The sequence below is a fragment of the Suricata suricatta genome, chromosome 8 (assembly GCF_006229205.1).
Source record: "Suricata suricatta isolate VVHF042 chromosome 8, meerkat_22Aug2017_6uvM2_HiC, whole genome shotgun sequence".
In the NCBI taxonomy this organism is placed as follows: domain Eukaryota; kingdom Metazoa; phylum Chordata; class Mammalia; order Carnivora; family Herpestidae; genus Suricata; species Suricata suricatta.
The window spans coordinates 88,318,910-88,342,037 of record NC_043707.1 but is presented as its reverse complement, the minus strand read 5'-3'; the positions used below and the strand labels follow the sequence as shown (position 1 = coordinate 88,342,037).

At 38.5% G+C, this 23,128-nt stretch overlaps 1 protein-coding gene across 1 annotated transcript in view; it reads left to right on the top strand.

Annotated features, from left to right (window-relative positions):
- The window catches only part of SGIP1 (SH3 domain GRB2 like endophilin interacting protein 1), a 208,349-nt gene that overhangs the window by 178,616 nt on the left and 6,605 nt on the right, over positions 1 to 23,128 (top strand). Inside the window, exons 22-24 of the mRNA XM_029948816.1 lie at positions 7,548 to 7,659; positions 15,241 to 15,396; positions 19,424 to 19,556. Of these exons, the coding sequence (XP_029804676.1) occupies positions 7,548 to 7,659; positions 15,241 to 15,396; positions 19,424 to 19,556 (401 nt within the window). The remainder of the gene's footprint in view (positions 1 to 7,547; positions 7,660 to 15,240; positions 15,397 to 19,423; positions 19,557 to 23,128) is intronic.

Sequence of the window (23,128 nt, the reverse complement as noted above, 5' to 3'; positions counted from 1 at the left end):
AGAATGGAATATAATTATCTTTAAACCACTTTAAAAAAAAAAAAGAAAAGAAAAGCTAACCCAGCTCCCACTGCCCACCACTTTATACAACTCTTGGAATTTCTTCTTTCTTCATTTATGCATTCTGAGACTTTCTGTTCCTTCCATCTGTTGGTTCCAGCTCCAGCATCCCTACTCATGGACATAAGGCTCATTTCCCCGCACTGCCTACAGCAGGTCTGGTAGAATGGCGGTTATTTGGGTTGCTAGACGGCAAGGGTAGAACGGTCTTCAAACAAACAAGACCTCCCTCTCTGCTGTTCACACTTCAGGTTGTGCCTTCAGAGGGACTGTTTCCGACCCCGGATGAACAGAAGGTAAAACTAGCTGCTCTTCTGCCACCTGGGCTTTTATAAGTATAAACCCTCTCTACACTCAGTCAACGGTGCTAGCACCGATATCAGTGTCCTGGTTTAATGAAGATGCAGCTGGATAACTGAGCTGCCCCAGATCAGATATGAACTAAGCAACACAGTCAAGTCTGAACGCCACACCCTCTGACAGTCCTTGACTCTTTACTGTAACAGCACAGCATCAGGCTAAAAGTATAGGTTACTTGCTCTCTGAACTTAAGCTCGTTACTTAAGCTCCCAACTCTTCCTCTGTAGGGAAAGATAGCCCCCACCTGCCGAGACAGTTGTGTGAATGAACAGAGATAGTCCAAGTGAAGCATCACAAAGTTAGGACACAGTAGACAGTGGTTGTTACCCTTTATTGAGCATATACAGACAAATGCTACAAATGCCACTGAGGGGAACACTACTTTGACACAAATTCGTATTAAATTTAAAAGAGGACAAAAATAAAGTCCTCTTCATGAATTGTTTTTGATATGAAGAAAATTCTAACTTTCAATGTTGCAAAGTGGAAAGCATTATACACAAAATGAAGAAGAGGGTACAGAAAGGGAAGGTGAGCCCTGCCCGCAGCCCAGGTTTGCCTCATGCACACCTTGATTGCATGCCTCACCTCCACGCCAGCAACAGACTGGCTGCGGCGTTGGACCAGGCAGCTCCTCAACCTGGCACGCTAACTCTCATTTATTTGTAGTTTACCTTCTTGTACTTCAGTTTGTATGCCTGAGTATTTTGCTTCTTCTTTTCCTCATTTTTTTGTATCTTCCTTTCTTAAAAATCTGTCTCTTTCTTCCCTTCCCCCTCCCCTTTTCTTCTTTCACGTGTTTACATATATAATCTATACTCCACACTTACACTCATATTGCAATTGACTATTCAGGAAATGCTTCACCAAATTAATGACCTTTGAAAGATGTCATATTGTTGCGAGTATTTAATTCTTTTTTAGCCTTAGGTTTTGTGTGTGTGTGTGTGTGTGTGTGTGTGTGTGTGTGTAATGTTGCTTGGTAATGAAAGTCATAGAAGACTGCCTTTTAGAAAATACTGCCACACATTGGTGACTCTATGTGTCTTTTTCCAGTTCTCAGAACTCCCCAAGTGTGCCTGCCAATTGCTTTCCAGGACCCCAGAACTGCCATTTTGTCAGAAGTCCACAGCTAGTGGGGACTCCACAGTGCGCCATCACATACCTGACATAATTTTGTTCTGATTTCTATGCTGTTAGAACAGAGTAGGTAAGAGTGTGGGGTTCATAGCCCGTCAATCCTAGGTTTGCATCTCAATTTTGTTCCTACTGCTCACTAACTGGGTAATGGTGAGCAAGGCTACTGCTTGGCTCAGAATCTCCAAACCCTCATCTGTAAAACAAGGCCAGTGATGACGGCTGCCACATAGAGATGTTATCAGAATTAATGTTAATAGAGGTGAAGCTCTTTGAATAGTTCTTGGTGTGCAACAAGAAGGACAGTAGTAGAAAATCTGTACTACCGATTTTGATTTTGTTAGAGTCAGTACCAAGAATCGAATTTTAGCTGTACTGCTTTCTAGCAGAGCGATCTCGGGCTAGTGAAATAGAGATAATTATACTGAACCTGTTCATCTTTTCAATGCATGAAGAACAAAAAGCCATCTTAGTATTTGATATTTATTATATTGAAGTATATACATAATAAATAGTTTCAACCTTGAATTCTTTAAAAAATAATCATTACCAGTAATTAATAATTATAATATTAAACTATTGTCTAACTTCATATAGTGAATATTATCTTTCACTCATGTCCATACTGTAAGTTCCATGAAGGGAGGGACATAACACTCAGCAGTTAGCAGAGTGTTTAATTATTGCAGGGATTTACATTTGAATGAATCAAAAGAAAATGTGCATTGAACCATGCAATCCTAATGGTCCAGTCATTATATCAAGCAGTTTTAACAGATATAATTGCCACGTATGTGATCTGCAAAAAAAACCTAAGCATGCACGCATAGAACTCATTGTTCTTAAGACAAAAGAATCTTAGTGATGGAAGAAACCTAAAAATGCTAGTCTACCTCCTTGCTCAGTGAAGAATACCATTTGTGATATCATCTTTCTCTTTCTGCCTAAATAAGTACTCAACTTGAAAGAACCAACTCTAATTCAACAGCCTTGGGAATTTCACCCAGACAAAATAACAGCAACTGACACAACAGTAACAATAGAGTGTTTTTCAAGTACACACTATGCTAAGAACTTCACAAGTATTATTACATTTGATGTTCACCACAAGCCTTTAACATAGATACTATTATTATCAGTTCTATTTTAAGGAGAAACAGAGTCACAGATTAAATAGCTTGCTCCTACTCATACAGATTGTAAGTGGAGCAGCCAGGATTCACACCCAAGTCGACATGACTCCCGACTGAAGTTTCCTTTGGTTAAATCACAGAACAGCCTCCGGGTACTGCTCACTTACTTAGCAATTAGTTTTGGAGTGAAATAATCTCATAGCGCTGTCACCTGAACTGTTAAGGTCTCACTTGCATATGTTACTGTTATTCGATTTTCCAAATGTTTATCTTATTTCCTGAAAGTTTACATATTTATGTTCCCACCACTCTCTTGCACATAATGGAGGCTCAGTAAATGTTTGACAGATGCCCTCAAACCTTCAATGAAAGCAGACTGTTTTCAAAGAAGCTTATCTTTGTGTCAGAAAATTGTTTCTACAATTTAAAAATTTTTAAGTGCCTATAAACAACTTAAAATCACACAATCCTAAAACAGAGATTCTTTGATCTATTGTTTTCATTTTATGATTGAGAAAACCAAAATTAAATTGACTTGCCCAAGGTCACAAAGCTGTTAAGTTGTAGAACCATGGCCATGAACTCTGGTCTCTGAGTCACTGTCTGGTTATATTATATAAGATCTTTGAAACTCTTAGTCCTCTTAAGCCACGAGGCTTAAATTTCTCACCATCTTAGAATCTCCTGGTTTAAGTCCAGTTTTCTGGACTAAATAATCTAATTCTAATAATCATATTAACAGATACTCTCACAGGTACTGAAGGGGAACAGAAGCTTTTGTTCTTTATTAATAGCATTTTCGTTGAGTATAAACTTTATGCGATAATCTGACATTCTTAGGAATAAAAAATGTATCTACCTTATGTTTCGGTCATCCAGCTTGTGGTAATAAGGCTTATATATCTTGTGGAAATCATTAAAAAAGAAGAAAACCAATTTATACAAAGATGGATTTAGAATGACTGCTACCTAGAAATAGCCCAACATTTAAAGACTGTAGAATAATACAAAATTGTCAAAAATGGTATGGAGACCAGGTAGCAATAATGAAAATTATGCAATAAATGGAAAAAGTAACACTAAAAAATGGCATATTAATTGCAATGCATCAGGATGCGAAGAACCTAGAATTGTAAACTGTGGATCCTTTGAGGTTAAAGGGCTCTTTGTAAAGCTTTGATGTTTTCTTCTCTCCTGGCATTATAGATTAAATCTAAATAAGGGCTATAGTGCCCATAGGTAAATAGGGCTTGAATATAGGATTTCTGAAGGGAATGGTAGTAGGAGGGTCATGAAGGTAGGCATGGGCCAGACCACATATCTTAATATACTTTGACTGCTATAACAAATTGTCACAGACCAGGTGGCTTACTAACAACCTAAATTTATTTCTCAGAGTTCTGGAAAGTTTTCAGCTCAAGATCAGGGTGCCAGTGGCTGGGTCCTTGAGAAAGCCCTCATCCAGGCTCGCTGTGTCCTCATGTGGTAGGAGGGAGAAACTAGCTCTCGGGGGCCTCTTTTATAAGAGCGTGAATCCCAGGCATTAGTGCTCCACCCTCGTGGCTGTAGCACCTGCCAAAGGCCCCGCCTCCGAATACCATCACGTTGGGCATTACACTTTCAACATAGGAACTGGGGCGGGGGGGATGCAAGCATGCAGACCATAGCACTGCAGATGGCATTGCACACCATTATACTGAAGAGCTTGGTCTTCAGCTTCTGCATAAGTGACCGGATTACCATCTGGTGAGTTTTAAAACATGGCACTCAGACAAAAAGCAGTGAAGTCATCATTTCTAGGGATCCATCTGTTACTCACCTACTGATGTAGTCCAATCAGTGACACGCTGAGCCCAGCCAGCAATAGACAACTGAGGATCAACTCCATCCCCCAAATATTTTTTCACATGTTCTTTCACCATTATTGTTTGATTAATTTTAACCTTGATATATAAGAATTCCACATTTGTTTTTGCTAATGGTTTTTGTCTCAGTTTCAGCCCAATATTGCGAAAGATCATTTTTATCACCTTCAATGAATCTGTCATTATTTAAGATAACCTCTGTATTATCTTAAATTGTCATAATAATCATAAAAATTGCTAATCACTATTGAGTGCTTACTGTGGACCAAGCACTGTGTTAAAAATTTTACCTCATTTTATTTTCTTATGGGCTTACAAAGTGGGTGTCATAATGTTATCCTTGCCAAAAATGGTATATAGAGCAAGTGTTAGAAATAAGACTCAATCCCAAGTATGTCTAAGGCCAAATCTCATGCTCTTAGGCACTACAGTGTTTCATTTCTGAGCATCTCTCCCAGTTGTATTGGAGGCACTGAAGAGCCCAGACTAAGGAGGGAACTCTGGGATATTCCACTAGAGACTTCCTTTGCAACAGGCGTAAATCCACTAATTCATGCTCACTGGGTATTGTGATGCATCTACTAGCCAGTTCACTTGGCAAGACTATGATCTACCCAGCTTTCACAATTTTATTCACAAGAATAGCATAGAAAATTGTTAAATGCCTTGAAAGACCGAAAATCATTATGTCTATGACATTCCCTTTATCTGCTAACATCTGCATTTCTTGCCAATTTTATCTTTTTCTTTCTAAGAGGTCTCTTCACCTACGTGACTGTGCTGTCCCTGAATTATTCGCTCCTCTATTGCTAGAGCAGTGGAAACTCAAACCCCATCTTAACCCCTCTATTTCAAATACTTCAGAGGCCTCCTATCTTCCAGAGACAGTGTTCCGAATGGCTGTTTCAGGCTTCCCAAGGACTATTTCAAATTATATGAATGCTGCAGATGGGTGCACTCTGCTTTGAAAAGCATCCACAGATTTGTATTAAATTATCAAAAGGTAATTATGATTTAAATGCCTATAAATTGCCTATATAATAAACAATTTCCTATATAAACAGAAATTTTCATGATCTAATTTCTAACTTCTTCCCCAACTTCGTTTTCTTTCTTGTCTCCCCTTCTTATACCCACCACATTCACGCCCATTCACATGCAAACAGTGCCATACTTCCTGTGGTTTCTCAAAATGCCATATGTTTGCTCAGTTCCACACATATGTATATGCTGGGCCTTCTTCCTTCTCCCCCACGTGAGATCTTATTCACTCTCAAACTTCAGTTCCAACATCACTTTTTCAGTGAAACCCTCCCTGACCTTTCCACTTGTTTCGTACGTTTACCTAGAGAATATATGTAAAACATAGAGTAAGTATGCAACAAATAATGGCGATGAGGTAATGCTGGTAGTGAATGTTGTTGATTATATTAGCAAACTTACTTGTAACTCCTTGAGGACAAGGATAATGTGTAATTTGACTTTGAATCCCCAGAGCCTACCATAGCGTCTTATACACAGTAAATAGTAAGCACGGGCTTGTTGATCAGTTACCAAGTCCAAGATATTGAAAGCTAAGGGAAGATAGCAAAAGAAGAGACGTGCATGAATGAGAGTTACCAGAGAAAACTTTATTGAGGAGGAAGATAACACAAAGGGCAGGGTTTTTTTTTTTTTAATGTTTATTTATTTTTAAGAGAGAGCTTGAGAGGGGGTGGGGCAGAGAGAGAAGGGGTCAGAGGATCCAAAGTGGGCTCTGCAGTGATGGCAGCCAGCCTGGTGTGGCATTTGAACTCAAGAACTGTGAGATCATGACCTGAGCTGAAGTCCAACGCTCAACCAGAAGCCCCAAAGGGTGGATTCTTTAATAGCCAGAGAAGATTACAGAAGTTACTGAAGGTAAAAGAAAAAAAGCATAATATGCAGTCTGCTTCAGGGTGGGGAAGAGTAAATGTATTTTTGTTTGATAGGACGAAGGCAATCATCGCCAACACAATTAAATACTTTGTCATTATGAAAACTTTACTGTTCAGTACCATGCCCAAGGATTAATAGCAAAGACAACAATCTTAAATTTTGTTCTTTTCAGAAACCTCAAGTTCTATTAAAACTGTCAAAGAATTTCATTTTGACACACTTTATGGTATAAGGGGGGAAAACATGAGCTTTATAGGGAAGCCAATCTGGTTTTGGATTTTAGTTTTGCCACTTAACTGTTACCTTAGGCAAGTCCCTTACCTCTTTGAGCTTTAGTTTTCTTCTCTGTAGAATGGAAACCATAATGGTTATCTTAAAGGGCTGCTGTGGGGTTGGAATAAGGTGATTCTTGTAAGGTATCTAGTGCAGCACGCGGTAGATAGCAGGTCCTCAATAAACATGAGCGCCACTGGGACTGATTGTACTGCGAATTGATGCATCAGTGTGTCTGTGCTAAGTCAAGGTGTACCTTATGCTGTGCATGTTTTTGGACATGTAACCTTGAGCCTACTTGATCTGAAGTTAATTGGGCTTTTTGAAACAGAAATAATCCAGAAAAGGACAATGTGTACCATGGTACTCCATGGCCATTTGTCTCTTTAAAGAAATGCAAGAAGTTTTGAGTGTGAGGTCACTTGTATGGGGTAAATGCTCAAATAAGAAGCTGGTCAGTTTTCTTAACTAACTACCTGCTGTACAAACTGTCATTCAAATACTGCCTTACGCTTTATTTAAAACACTGAAAACCCCCTATGACTTATTCTTCTGCTTGGATTTTTTTTTCTGTAGAAAAATACATAGCTGAATTAATTTCAAATGTGTTTGTTTGTAAACCAGCCAAATATTTCCTTTTAAATACTTGAGCTCTCTGTTGAATATATACACGTAGTTCTTAGCACTTTACATTTTTTCAGTAGTAGATTGCATCCTTTTATCCTTTAATGGGCTTTCAGTTCCACACATACTAATATGTCTCCCTTGTCCATATTAAATGAATATTTTTCATTTCATGCAGGTTCTTCCAGGGGACCCAGTCCCCTCACCATGGGAGCCCAGGACACCCTCCCTGTCGCAGCAGCATTTACAGAAACAGTCAATGCCTACTTCAAAGGAGCAGATCCAAGCAAGTAAGCCTGGGGCTTGGTCCACAAGATTCTCAAACTCTATCCCACTCAGCAGGGGACACCCTAAATATGAATATTTCATTCCTTATCTTAAAATCAAGGGGGAAAAATCCTAGAATGGAGGAGAAAATCTAATTAGAAATATTAATTCACTGCCTTTTTTTTAAAAAATGTGCCAAAGGACCAATAATCTAATATCTTACTATCCAGAAATCTCTGATTCAGTTTTGAATGCATGTTATAGAAAGTCCTAACCCAACTTTGTAGAAGACATTTGCTATCTCACAAAAGCAAGTGTCTAGATCATGTATGCATTGTCACAGTTTTTAATGGATCTGAATCATTCACATTTAAGCTGAAACAGTGTATTGGAATAAGAACCTGGGACAAAACGGATGGCTGTGTTCATAACACAGTGATTAGTAAAAAGACAGGTTATGTGTTACCCTTATTAAGTAAGGAAAAACTATCCAAATAGCAAAGTGAACTCTAGAGAAAAATGCACCACTCTGTATTTATGGGAGCCTGATTTTACTTATTTCAGTACATACTGACGGTAGACTTGACCTTAACGCATCTATGATACGATTAAATATTTTGCCTTTCTATAAGGAGTTCCATAGATAGAGTTCAGGAAATTATGGATTCCCTGCAGTTATACCATTTATCTTATGTGTGTACATAAGCACATTTGTCCATTGAGAGGTCTACAGCATCCATCAATGTCACCAAGAGGTTTATGATCCAAAAAAAAAAAAAAAAGAAGAGTGATTATTAGTCTATCCTGAAAACAAAACACCAAAGTCAAACTTTCCAAGTATATCACTAATACAACTCCAGGTCTGAATGTGATGGACAAACAAAGGCCAAACCTAAGTGAGGAAAGAATTCCTTTCTATTTTTTACTTATGAGGACCAGGACTTAGAAATTCTTAGTATCCATGGAAATAAGAACTAGAAAAATAATAAATGTTCACACAGGACCTTAGTCTATTTAAAATTTCTTTGAAACAGTGATAATTAAACATAATTAAAACTTGGATCTCCACATGTAATTTAAGTGGGAATTTATATGACTAATTGTGAACCTTTTTTACACTTCAGAAACACTAGGTTTTTTTGTTTGTTTGTTTGTTTTTTAGCCTAAATCTAAGAATAGTATGCTGGGCAACATGATTAGTAACTCCACCTTAGGTTTTCTACCTAGCCAGCAGTATCTATCAACTTGCCTAAACGTGATGTCCTTTTTAACAATATTTAGATTTTGTTCTAGGCCCAGGCTATTGTAGAGAAACAAACACAACGAACTCTGGTGATTTCGTCCATGTGGGACGCTATCACAGAACACCGTAGACTACGCGGCTTTTGAACCACAGAAGCTTATTTCTCATCCTTCTCAGGGCTGAGAAGTCTCAGATCAAGGCTCTGACAGATTCAGTATCTGACCAGAGCCAGCGTCCTGGTTCCTAGAAACCTCAAATGGGGAGAGGCGAGCTCAGCAGCTCTTCAGGGTTGCTTTAATAAAGCCACTGACCTCATTTATGACCCTCATGACCTAATCACCTCCCAACAAGCACCGTCATACTGGAGATTAGATTTCAGCATACACAATTTGGAAGGACACAACATGCAGCCTGCAGCACTCTGGTTTCTCCCATGTCTCCTCTCTTTCATCTTCAAAGCAGGGTGGTAATTTGCCACATCCACATATCAATAGGAATTAAAAACTACCTCTTTACAGAGTATGCATTTGAACTGTTAGAGCACTTAAGCACCATGTGCTTAAGTTATATGCATACCTTACATCCACATACTTGTATTTCTGTAGACTCTTCTTGAACAATTAGTATAACTTTCTGTAATATCAGTTCTAAGGATTATACTTATTATTGACTGACCTACCTATACCTTAGAAAGCTCAGTCTCATCCGAATTGAGAAAAGTGGGAAAAACACACCATTAAAAGAATAAGAAAGAATAAAAGGTAGTCAGGAGTGTGGAGAGATGTCTATACCAGCATAAAAAACACTGGGAATCACCCAAGAATGAGTTCTTTTTGTCTGCTTACTCATTGGCTTTCATTCATTAATTTATTCAGAGAGACTTACTTGGCAGTAGAACTTCCATTTTTGCCCCCTAAAATCTAGTCTCAAAATATCACTCCTCAGCTCAAAATCCTCCTGTCTTGTTCAAAGTAAAACCCTAATGCTTTACAACAGTCTACAAGGCTCTACATTATCTGGCTTTTGCAACCCTTCCCCCCATTTTGGCAGCCACCTCTCTGATCTTGTCTTTATTGCTGGCATCCTTGTTCACTCCTCTCTACCCGCACTGGCTTCATGGCTGCTCCTCTGCCATTTGGCCAACCTCGGCCGTGTCAAAAGGTCTTACCATTTGTTGCCCCTTCAGCCTGGCTGAAATCTTCTCCAGCTAGCTGGATGATTGCCCCCTCACCTCTTTCAGGATTCTTCAGCAGATTTGTCAGAGACCTTCCCTGTCCGCCCAATGCAAAGAACAACATTCCTTCCTTCCTTCCTACCTGCTGTCAGCATTTTCTCCCAACCAACCTCACTTTCTGTCTTCAATTATACTTCCATAAGTAGTTGCCATATATATTGTATGTTGTTCGATGAGACAGTCCATAATTTCACTGAAATTATGAGATCTGGAATTTATGAACAGATCATGAAGTGACATTCTTCTAAATTTAATTTCAGCTCCAGTCAGTGAATCATTTTAATTGCTGTTCCTTTGTTATTCACTTTCAAGGAAACAACCCAAGTTCAAAAATTCTATTATGGGGTGAGTGGGGGAGGAGGAAGATAAAGTCAAACACAGCAGCACATAGAGAAATATATAGAAAAGGCATATGGACCTGCTTTTACCTGTGGTTCCTTCTCATCCTGGACCCAAAGCCTTCCCCATTTGCTTTCAAACTGTACATTGGAAACGGAAATCTATCAGTTTAATTATTTAATTATTTCTCTGATTATTCAGAACACCTGTAATCGGCATTTTGACACCTGAGTCTTTCTCAGTTGCTTATAGGAAGAGAATCCTTGACTTCTGCTGTTGGCTGAGGAAATACAACTCCCATTATTCACTACTATTTGAACAACCTCGGAACAAAGAGGTTAATTCTTTAATCCCCTGGAAATGAATATGTGTCTGTGCTATGTTCTCTCCTTCCTTATCATCATATTTCAATTATTTATCCAAGTGTCTGTCTCCCCACTTAAACTGGAAGTTTGGGTGAGGACCACATTTGTCCTATTTCTCACTGCCCACTCTAGGGCACTCCGTAACAGCTGGCACATTGTATAGGTGCTCTTTATATAATGTATAACGTTAAGTGTATGAATTTGTTTTAACATTTTTATTGAGTTCCTACTCTGCACTAGATTCTGTGTAATCTGCCTCCCTAGAACCCAAGACACAGCACTTGCCTTTATAATTGTGGGTAAGATATGTGCAAAAAAATTACAAAGCAGTTCAAAAAAAAAAAAAGTCTGTACATTTATCCAAAGAACCTATAAAGGAAAAACTAGGGAAGGCCAAATTAAAAAAAAAAAAAAACTATTAAGGAAGGCTTCAGAAAGGTCTGCCTTTGAACTGAGTCTTGAAACATGAAAAGGAGTTTGCCTAGTACCCAAGCCAAGGAAAGGGGGTTATAATAAGTAAAGGGCAGGAAGGCACACATGCACAGAGCAGACCGTGGGCTTGGTTATCAAAGCAATGCATGAAAGTCATGTTTATGTGAGCTATGTGCTTCTGAGGACCTCACATATATCAAGTTCACACATTTCCTGACCAAAATTGGCCAGCATTTCTGTTGAATGAATGGCTAACATGGTACTGCCCATGGCAATAGGGAGAACCTAGTTTAAAGTCACTTAGCCAGGTAACCTTGAAATTTTGCCGTTCTTGACAAATGTTTCATTTGTGGGGACTCACATGATTTCAAATTTTATTCATAACGTGAGTTTGTTAATATTTCCATATCTCAGTATTTTAGATTTCCATAATTCAAGCTGACATGAAATATAACCACATTGCATACTGATAGGAACAATCATTAAAGTTAAACAAATATTTTCCTTTACTGAGTATGGGTTGAAAATATTCATTTTGTATACAAAATTTCAGGTCTGGAAATAGATAATGGATGAATCAATGAGTCAGTTAAGTTCTGACTGGATGACTTACTAAATCAGCAAATATATTATAAATCTGACTGTGACAGTGGACATGCAGTACAGAAATGTAATATATACGAAGAAGCTTGGTGCTTCTTACACTGCTTTACATTGACTACTTTTTTCATCAGCCACCCGGCACTATGAGCCCTTGGAAAATATGGGCTGATTTTTAAATGGCCGCCCCACTCCAAGAAATAAACATTACACGATGAGGAGTCAATAAATGTTTTATCGACTAAATCATGCCACTGCCTCCTCTCGCTGACTGGCTTTCAAAAGAGAAACTTTATCCCTCACCAAGACACCACCTAGACCTCATTTTGAGCAACCTGGAAAAGTCACCGAGCAGATTCCTTATCAATTAAATTCAGCAGCCGTGGCTGACAACGTACTGAGGGACGGCAGGTGCTGAAGTCTGATTTAATAAGTGTTCTGATTTATTATTGTTTTCTTCTAAAGTTGTGAAGTCATATTCTGCACGTCCACATTTTGAAAAGCATCAAGAATAGACTCAGCTTAAGGGGACGTCTGGGCTCAGCCCCAGGTAAATAATGCCAGGTTTATGTGTCTGAAATACAGAAAAGGAAGGCCACAGAATTGGCATCCAAACGGGGAGATCGGCAGTACTCTCTAGAAGAGATGAAAGTGCAAACTTCCAGAAACCAAAATTTTCATGCAGCGCGGTGCAGTTATGGATGACAGTATCTGAATGAGGGGAGAGGGAGTGGAACATGGCTACCTTAGGAAGCTTACCTGCCCTCCACCCTTGACCTCAAACTAGGCTTATATGTTTGAGGCTATAGCCTTTCGTCCCATGAGCTATTTTAAATATGCACCAAGGGCCATCTCCCCTGAGCCACATGTATCTCATCGATCATAGGTACACAGCATACCATGGGGCAAATGAAGTTCCCTGTGCTCAGATGTTGAACAGTTTCCGTTCACCTCAATTTCCCTAGAAAGTACAGTCCTGAACGTAAGAGTTGTAGAACTAGTACAAGGGTAAGTTATCCAGATGTAAAGGAAGTCATAAAGAAGTTCACTCATTTTAAATGTTTGCTGTTTCCCAAAGAAGAATAATCCTTTTGAGGTTTCTGCTTCTGGCTAACGTGTAGTAACAGGGACCGATTTATCTCTACTTGAAAATGCCTTGAAAGTGGACAAAACATATAAACAGTGGTTTGCCAGACACTGGATCTCAGGTAAAGGACAACAACCCCTGAAGGGTGAGGTGTGCCCTATGAATGCCCGAGCTTTCTTCCTTAAGGGTTTTCAGACGTGACATGGTGGAAGTCCAGCAGACTCCCAGCTGTTTATGAGGAGTTGTCAAACTGAGGCATACTCCACTACAAACTGCCTTAGGAGATGACAGGGGAAGCCAATGGCCACATGGTGGGCACCACCGTGCACTGCAGAAGCCAGCTGTGGAGGAGGTGTGCACATGACAGGAGCCAGGAGCCAGAGGACCCACCTGCATTGCATTTCAGGATCTGGGCACTGGGGTAGGCCAGACACATGCCCTTCAGGGACCAGACTAGGAAAGCTGCCTGTACCACCAGATACCATCAAAGCCACATGGGCTGCCGTACCCACACACTGGGGATGCCACGTGCTCTGCAGAGGTCACGCATAAGCCTCCGTGCAGAGGCTGGCACTACATATACTCTAAGTACTTCTGGAGCCCGCCTAGCAAGTGCCCTGGAACCAGGAAGGAAAAATCTTTCTACAATGTCCTTTTAGCGCCCTCTACTGACAAAATTAAGCATAGTGCCTGCTGGCAAAGAACAAGTCTATACAAAGGGCCCAATAATTTTCTCAGTGCAGGCAATAAAGGGTGAATCGGAACTACATTCATTTTATATAGAAATTGACACAATGATTTTAAATTTCATATTGAAATGCAAAAGGCCAACAGAAGCCAAAACAATTTTGAAAAAGAACAAAGTTGGTGAATTAATCCTACTTGATTTAAGTATGATCCAGTGATTCCCCTCCTACATTTACCAACAGAAATGAGAGCATATGTCTATGCAAAGAATTGTACAGATACATTCATCACAGCTGTATTTGTAAGACTTAAAATCTAGAAAGAGTCCAAATGTTTTTCAACAAATTAATGGATTAAAAAAAAAAACCCTGTGGGATAGCCATATGCTACACAGTGATAAAAAGTCACGAACTATTGATGCGCATACTACATAGATGAATCTCAAAATAATTACAGAGTGGAAGAAGCCACATGAAAAAAACATCATACACTTTATGATTCCATTTACATGAAATTCCAGAATGCACAAACTAATAAGCAGTGTCAGAAAACTTATGCTAGTAATTGCTTAGGGATAGGCAGAAAGGTAGCAGGGAGATTCACAGAAATGCGTGAGGCTATTCCAAGGGATACTGGGTATGTTCATTAATTTGATTGTGTCATGGCTTCACAGATGTAAAACGTATTAAAAATTATGGAATTAAGGGGCGCCTGGGTGGCTCAGTCGGTTAAGCGTCTGGCTTCAGCTCAGGTCATGATCTCACGGTTTATGGGTTCAAGCCCCGCGTCGGGCTCTGTGCTGACAGCTAGCTCAGAGCCTGGAGCCTGCTTCAGATTCTGTATCTCCCTCTCTCTCTGACCCTCCCCTGCTTGCACTGTCTCTCTCTCTGTCTCTCAAAAATAAATAAATAAATAAATAAATAAATAAATAAATAAAAACATTAAAATTTTTTTAAATTATGGACTTTTACACTACAAACAAGTGCCATTTATTGAATGTCAATCATGCCTCAACAAAGTGCTTTTTAAAAAAAAATATTATTCTTCCTTTCAAATTATCATCTTATTGTACTAACTTGTATGACTGATTTTTATAGTTTTAACCAAATAGACATGGAATAAAGATACAATTCAATGGAAGCCAGAAGTTTACCTCTTCACTACAGAAAAGAACATGTTCAAGACATCAATCATGTTACTGAGAACTAAAATAAGTCCCAGTCAATAATGTGATAATGCTGTGCGCTTGACTTATTATCTTCAAATATGTTGCCAAAGATTCAGAAAGCAAAGACAGAATAGATGATTCTGTTTGTGAGGTGAACAGATAGACGTTTCTACAGAAAGAAAAAAAAGCTGCGTTTTTCTTCTTACAGTTCAAACACATATTCAACAGATAGCGACCTTTTTGGATAAGTGTTAACACGAACCTTGTATCTTGGGTCGTAGAAATGATTTAGTAGTTGACAGTAGAATTGTTTAAGAGCTTACCTTTTGTCTCTCCTGCTATTGTAATATTGCTGCACAAATCACTTCTGTTTTGCAACTGTTTTGATTCACAGCTTATTGACATGGGCTTCCTCTCTCTCTTTTCTCTCATGTGTTTTGATATGCCAGATGTATCGTGAAGATTACTGGCGAGATGGTGTTGTCTTTTCCTGCCGGCATCACCAGACACTTTGCCAACAATCCATCGCCAGCTGCTCTGACTTTTCGGGTGATAAATTTCAGCAGGTTAGAACATGTCCTGCCAAATCCCCAACTTCTCTGCTGGTAAATATATTTTACACATTTTTTTTTAGAGATGTGTGTAGCTTAGCACTGGATACTTAGATGAAGGATATACCTTAGCGAAAATATAGCATGGTAGAGAAATTACCGCTACTCAGATACATTTGTAGATTCAACCCAGAAGTTTGCTACCTGTCAAAAATGTGTGATCATGTGTCTATGCTTATCTGTATTCTAATGGCCAACTATCTCAAGGGGCTGAAGAGACATTTAGAGTAATAAAATCTGTATTAGTGACAGTTTGTTTATTCATTGTCTCTTTACTTACCGTCAGTAAACAGTGGATGAGGATAGTGGGAAATAAGCCCAATAAAAGGAATAAAATCCATTTGTTGTATTAGCATCTTTAAAAGTCAAATGATATTTGAACTGTGAGCTAGTCTTCACATGAGTTTGAAAGTCTTTTTTGTGACATATATAATTTTGCAGTACTGGTAATTGTTTTAATGGAACTTTACATACATTTCAAGAAGCTTACGTGAATTTATTTATATAAATATACTTTTCCACATTTTCTAACTATTAAATCTGAACATGGACATATCATATGTAGCTACATGCAAATATACACAAATATACACGTGTATGGAGCTATTAAAAATGATCAACTATAAAAGTTAATTATTGGCAATGAATGAGATAAAAAATGTCATTCTTGACAGCTTCTTATCATTAAGTCCTGATATTTTACTTAAAAATCTCTCTCTAAAGTGGCCATTTTTTTTCTTTATTATGTGACCTCCCCTTTCCAAGTGACCACTGTCATTTTCTTGGACCACTGAAAATGCTTTTTGTCTTTCTCTTCCCGCATCCAAGCTTGCCCCCTTCCTGCATTTTTTACACAACAGCTGAATGACTCATGACTTGAGTCAGGTCATCCTCATATAACGCTCAAGTGGCCTTGCATTGCATCTATACCTGAATGCAAACTTATTACCACTGCCTTTGTGTTACCATTTCCCACTGTCCTCCCTCAGAATCCTTGTGGCTCCAGCCAGGCTTGCCAGTCTTAAGAACAAGTTGGCATTTCTGTGCATGTTACCTCCGCCTCCAATACTATGTCTGTCCCTCTTCACCTGACTCTGCCTCACTCTTGAGATTTCAGCTCTGCTTGGTCTCTCCTGACCCTTCCACTCCTCTTCCAGTCCCAACCCCCATTCTTAAACTAAACATGCCCTCTCGTTATTCCCTCTCAAGGTATCTTATTCTTTCCCTTTGTTGCTCTTGCTAGAATTAATAATTATCTATCTATTTGTGTTTCTTCATTCATCCGTCTCCCCCAACTGTAAAATCCAGACTGAGAGAATGGAACAAATCTCTTAGTTCACCACCACATCCTTAGTACTTTCCACTGCACCTGGCATCTAATAAGGACTTAACTAACATTTGTTCAATGAATGAACAACTATCATTTAAAGAATTTAGTCAACCTGGGTATTTATGTAGAAATACCTAAAGGTTGTCGGTATTAAGAATTTAAGGACCAGCATAGTTGCTTTCTTCACTGAGTCAGACGTGTTCACTCCAGTGGTAACAAAACAGTCACAGGTCTGTCGGGTGACTTCCAAGATCACCTCCCCCTCTTTGGTCCTTGTGTTGGTTTAACTGGCAAATTTGATTCCAGGTTTAAAAGTGTGGAAATACACAGTCATGCACTAAGTGAAAAATAAATGTAAAACAAACAAGACTGGAAATCAGCAACTTCTTATTTCATTTTCTTTCCCTCCTTGTTTTTGATGTTCACACTGAGCCAGTGAGTTCCATTTTTCAAGGCTCCTCCGTCTGAAACTAGGAGTTATGTGCCATCATCTCACTGGTTTATTAACAAGATGAGTGTGAATGGTTCAGTTTTTGTTGCATTTTAGACTTTTATGTGGCCAAGTTTTTAAACATGTATGCAAGAGTTTTATACTTATATTAATATAGCAGTCCTATGAATTGAATTAAATAACACTCTGAGTCTGTTTTTGCCTGATAAAATAGTATATAGGCCCTTACATTACTATTATTATTTGCTAAGACAAGAATAAAAATGCTCATTAATTTGGACTCATGAACTCTAAATATTTGGTTACCGTGTCGGGGGTGTGATCGGGAAGCCCTGGCCATGTAGCCCATGTGGGTCTGTCATGCAGGCCCGGCTCTAGCACCACTATCACCAGTCCTGCTTGTTAAAAGGCAGCATAAGCAAAAGCATTATTCTCCATCACAATGCAGGCCTTTTAGCACCTATTGCCTTAGACCCACCACTCCTCTCATTCTGTGTTCCGAAACTTCATTTAGGTTCACAGCTTGGCACCTGAAGACCTTTGAGTTTGCAACCCCTCGAGAGGGACCAAATTGAAGTTTACTTCTACTTTCCTTTATGGAAGGAGTTTGCTTGTAACGAATATTCAGGAAGAGTTGTGAAGCCAATCATAAGACTAAAGAATTCTCCAGACTTCTTGAGCATTCAAGAATCACTTCTGCATGTAAACAGCATCACTACTTGATTGGCAAAGCTTTCTTGAATATTTATTAAAGCAAGTTCTCTGAGGAATAATCGTAGATATATGACTTACCTTACTTTGTTATTAAACTTAGAATAGTGTCATTGAAATTTTCCCAACTATTCAGATCTACTTAGTACCAAATAACGACATATTTCTAGATATTCATTCTGTACCTCTGTTTTGGTACAGTGGGAAAATATAACCTGTAGTATACTGACCTGGGTTGGAATCCTGACTCTGTTACTTATTGGCTGTTACCCGTAAGCAAAGTACGTAATTTCACTGACTCTCTATCACTCTTATCTCCAGCCTCTGGGTAACGTGAATGCTATTAGGTAATAAAAGTTTAGACAGACCTCATCAGCATTCTTAGCGCAGTTTTGCCCAGGACAGTGCCTCAGGGGCCAGGAATCTTTTTCTTCCACATCCTACATGCCCAGAGTTATGAAGCTCTGTTTTGTCCTCAACAACCTTACCAGGGCCCAGAGGCAGACACAGAAGTCAGTGGAGACTGCCCCCACCCCAAAGCCACTCCCTCCTAACAGATCAGCAGTGTTTTTAAAGCCCTGATATTTTTTTGACTCATAATTTTTTTGACTTTTGGAGGCTGAATCATAACAACTTACTTTTGACCTGTCTTCATCATTTTATTACTGTCATCCTATCTTCTTAACCCCTAATTTCCATTCAGTAAGTGAATTGTATATCAGGTTCCTGAATTACTTGGACACTCAGTTTCCTCCGTTTCCTATGTGGAAAGTGAATAGAGGTGGCTCACACTCTTGATTCATTCTGTTTATCACTGAGACCAGCATTTTCAAGATACACTGGGTGAATGATGTATGGAGAGACATCAGAGCTAAGCTAACAAATCCTTAAGAATATCAGATTCTTGAATGCATCAAGACTGTACTTCTCTATTGTAACTACCTCATTATTATCACCTAAATGCCAGGATCATATTGTAGGTGCAGTGACTATTTCCTGATTTAGATGCTCTCAGATGAAATACCATAGTAGTTTTAGGATCACCCTTTTCTTCTCAGTTGGAGATAAAGACTGTGTTTACCTTTGGCCAAATATGTAACTCAGTAATTTCTGAGAAACTACTGTTCAAGTCAATTTAAAAAAAAAAATCAATGTACTCAACTCCGTGATTGCATTAACTGACTAATTCAGAGGAAATGGTGGTCATGTAGAAAGGGCTATTAAGTTTGGGTTAATAAATAATTCACTCTTTAAAGCAACCAGTTATCATCAGGATTGGTTGATATTACTGGGCACTCACTGAAATTCATAGCAATACAATCATACTTCCTTATGTGTATTAATCTATTAACATAATACCATTCAGAACTGCAATTATACGGAAGCTATACTATGGTTAGCAATATGATCTTTATAGATCGTCATAGGTGTATATAGAAATCAGATGACACTTTGCTAAGATGTTTCTTTGAGTGGATAATATTTGTCACAAGATGCTACTCAACAATTTTTCCTTCCCAACTGAATAGCGATAATACTCAAAATGATGCCAATACCAAGGAATTCTGGGTGAACATGCCAAATTTGATGACTCACCTAAAGAAAGTGTCGGAACAAAAACCCCAGGCTACATATTATAATGTGGACATGCTCAAATATCAGGTAAGCCGATTCATATGGTCAGGGTGCCTGTCTCTTGCACATTATAATTGTGTCTTCTAACATGTCTAACATTAATTAAAAGCAAATAAAATAACATTCCTTTCAGTCTAACTCAAAAGCTATAATTTATAAGAATAGAAACTTATAAGGCAACTTGGAGACTATAAAAATGAAGTTTCAGAAAATTTCAATAATTGAGATTATAAATATTGGTAAACTAGCTCACTGTGGTGATAATACACCCTATGGGTTGGAAAACACTTATTTATATTGTAAGGAAAACACTAAAAGGAAAGTATCTATATGATGGTACATTTTACAAAAATGTAAATGAATGTCATGTTTGTCCTGTAAGAATAGTATCATCTCAGCTTTGGACATCATCAATACACTAAACAAGGATGTGATATCACAGAAATTCATCACTTGTACAAAATATGATTTAAAATTAATTTTATTTAACTTTTATTTCCAAAACATTTAAACACATTAATGACTGCTTTAAGCTTCTGAGAAAATTAAAAGGAGTGAGAAAAGGAAACTCCAGTGAAAGTTTTCCCTGAATGAGAAGTTAAATTTCAAGGCACATGCATGGTTCTTATGCCCACAAGGGTAAAAATAAAACTGTAGTTGTTGTTTTTCCCAGATGTGCATTACAAATACCACATCTACATTTTCACTTCAGATTAAAAACATTTTTTTAACTTTTAAATCCTGTGGGATACTTTTTTTAAGTCTCCATTCTATCTGTCATTAAATGAACCTAGAAAGTAGACAAAATTCACCTACTGCAACAGGAGGTGGGTGTAAAGTATTACAGTGTAGGCAAGAAACTAAATTCTGGAATTAAGTCAGCTTCCTACTGGACACTGACTTTAGGCACTTAATCTCCCTGAATCTCTGTTTCCTCACCTGCAAATAAAGATAATAATAATTCTTACCTAGATGGGTTTTTTAATTATAATTTGCATCCAAGTTAGCTAAAATATAGTGTAAAAATGATCTCAGTAGAATTCAGTGATTTATTACTTACACTTAACACTTAGTGCTCATCCCAACAAGGGTCCTTCCTAATGCCTCCTTGCCCACTTAGCCCATCCTCCCCTCCCCAAGCCCCTCTGCAAACCTCTGTTTGTTCTCTGTATTTGTCTTTTACGGTTTGCCCCCTCCCTGTTTTTATATTATTTTTGCTTCCCTTCCCTTATGTTTCTCTGTTTTATATCTTAAATTCCACATATGAGTGAAGTCATATGATATTTGTCTTTCTCTGAGTGACTAATTTCGCTTAGCCTAATACCCCCTAGTTCCATCTATGTTGTTGCAAGTGGTAGGATTTCATATATATACACCACATCTTCTTTATCCATTCATCCACCGATGGACATTTGGGCTCCTTCCATACTTTGGCTACTGTCAACAACACTGCTATAAACGTTGGGGTGCATGTGTCCCTTTGAAACAACACTCCTATATCCTTCGGGTACATACCTAGTAGTGCAATTACTGGGTTGTAATGTAATTCTATTTTAATTTTTTGAGGAACCTCCATACAATTTTCCAGAGTGGCTTTACCAGTTCACATTCCCAACGGCAGTGCAAAAGGGTTCCTTTTTCTCTGCATCCTGGCCAATATCTGTTGTTACCTGAGATGTTCATTTTAACCATTTGGACAAGTGGTTTTGATTTGTATTTCCCTGATGATAAGTGATGTTGAGCATTTTTTCATGTGTCTGTTAGCCATTGGGATGTCTTCTTTAGAAAAGTGTCTATTCATGTCTTTTGCCCATTTCTTCTTGGGTTATTTGTTTTTTGGGTGTTCAGTTTGATAAGTTCTTTATAGATTTTGGACACTAACCCTTTATTCAATATGTCATTTGCAAATATCTTCTCCCAATCCGTCGGTTGCCTTTTAGTTTTACTGATTGTTTCCTTCACTGTGCAGAAGTTTTTATCTTGATGAGGTCCCAGTAGTTCATTTTTGCTTTTGTTTTTCTTGCCTCTGGAGACATGTCAAGTAAGAAGTTGCTGTGGCTGAGGTCAAAGAGGTTGTTGCCTGTTCTCTCCTCTTGGATTTTGATGGCTTCCTGTCTTACATTTAGGTCTTTCATCCTTTTTGAGTTTATTTTTCTGTATGGTGTAAGAAAGTGGTCCAGGTTCATTCTTTGGCATGTCATTGTCCAGTTTTCCCAACACCATTTGCTGAAGAGACTGTCTTTTTTTCCACTGGATAGTCTTTCCTGCTTTGTCAAAGATTAGTTGGCCATACATGTTTAGGTCCATTTCTGGGTTCTCTATTCTGTTCCATTGATCTGAGTGTCTGTTTTTGTGCCAGTACCATACTGTCTTGATGATTACAGCTTTGTAATACGGCTTGAAGTCCAGAACTGTAATGCCTCCAGTTTTGGTTTTGCTTTTTTATTCCAGATTGCTTTGGCTATTTATAAGGGTCTTTTTTGGTGCCATACAAATGTTAGGGTTGTTGGTTCTAGCTCTGTGAAGAATGTGGTGTTATTTTGATAGAGATTGCATTGAATATGTAGATTGGTTTGGGTAGTATAGACATTTTAACAGTATTTGTTTTTCCTATCCACCAAGGAATGTTTTTCCTTTTTGTGTGTGTGCATCTTCACTTTCTTTTATAAGCTTTCTATAGTTTTCAGTGTATAGACTTTTCACCTCTTTGGTTAGGTTTATTCCTAGGTGTTTTATGGCTTTTGGTGCAATTGTAAATGGGATCGATTCCTTGACTTCTCTTTCTGCTGCTTCATTACTGGCGCATAGAAATGCAACCAATTTCTGTACATTAATTTTATATCCTGCAACTTTGCTGAATTTGTAGATCAGTTTGAGCAGGTTTTTGGTGGAGTCTCTGGGTTTTCCACATAGAGTATCATGTCATTTGCAAAGAGTGAGAGTTTGACTTCCTCCTTGTTGATTTGGATGCCTTTTATTTCTTTGTGTTGTCTGATTGCTGAGGCTATTACTTCTAACACTATGTTGAATAACAGTCCTACCTGGATGTTTTATAGGTTGTTGTGAGGAACTAATAGCCTAAATATTGTAAAATATTTGTAAAATATAAGTAGCCGCAGGCCTGCCATTTTGTTTTAAAGTGAGCTCTGAGGAACCCCGTTTGTTGTTTAGTTGTGCCCGTGCTGTTTTCCAACCACACAAGGAATTGGATAGGAATCACAACAAGCATTTTGTGGGATTGCCCTCAAATCTCAGCATGTTTCATTTCTGGCCAACAGGAACATCCAAACATCCAATCAAAAACACACCTGTACAAATTCAAAAAGCACTGTCACTGGGTAGAGGAGCCACTGTGAAGTCAAGAACCACCACTGAGACAGAGGGCAGAGACAGGCGGGGAGGAGTCAGTCTGCTCTGCTTTTGATTTACCTTATATAAAATATTTCCAAAGCACAGTTCCTTTGCAGATGCCTGTGCTGCTAAAAATATTTCAAGTATAAAAACATATAATAGTTATCTAACTAAAATTGTCATGGAAAGCCACGTCTGTCATGTTATAAAAGACCCCATATCAGGGCTCGTTTCTGCAGCAACCACTG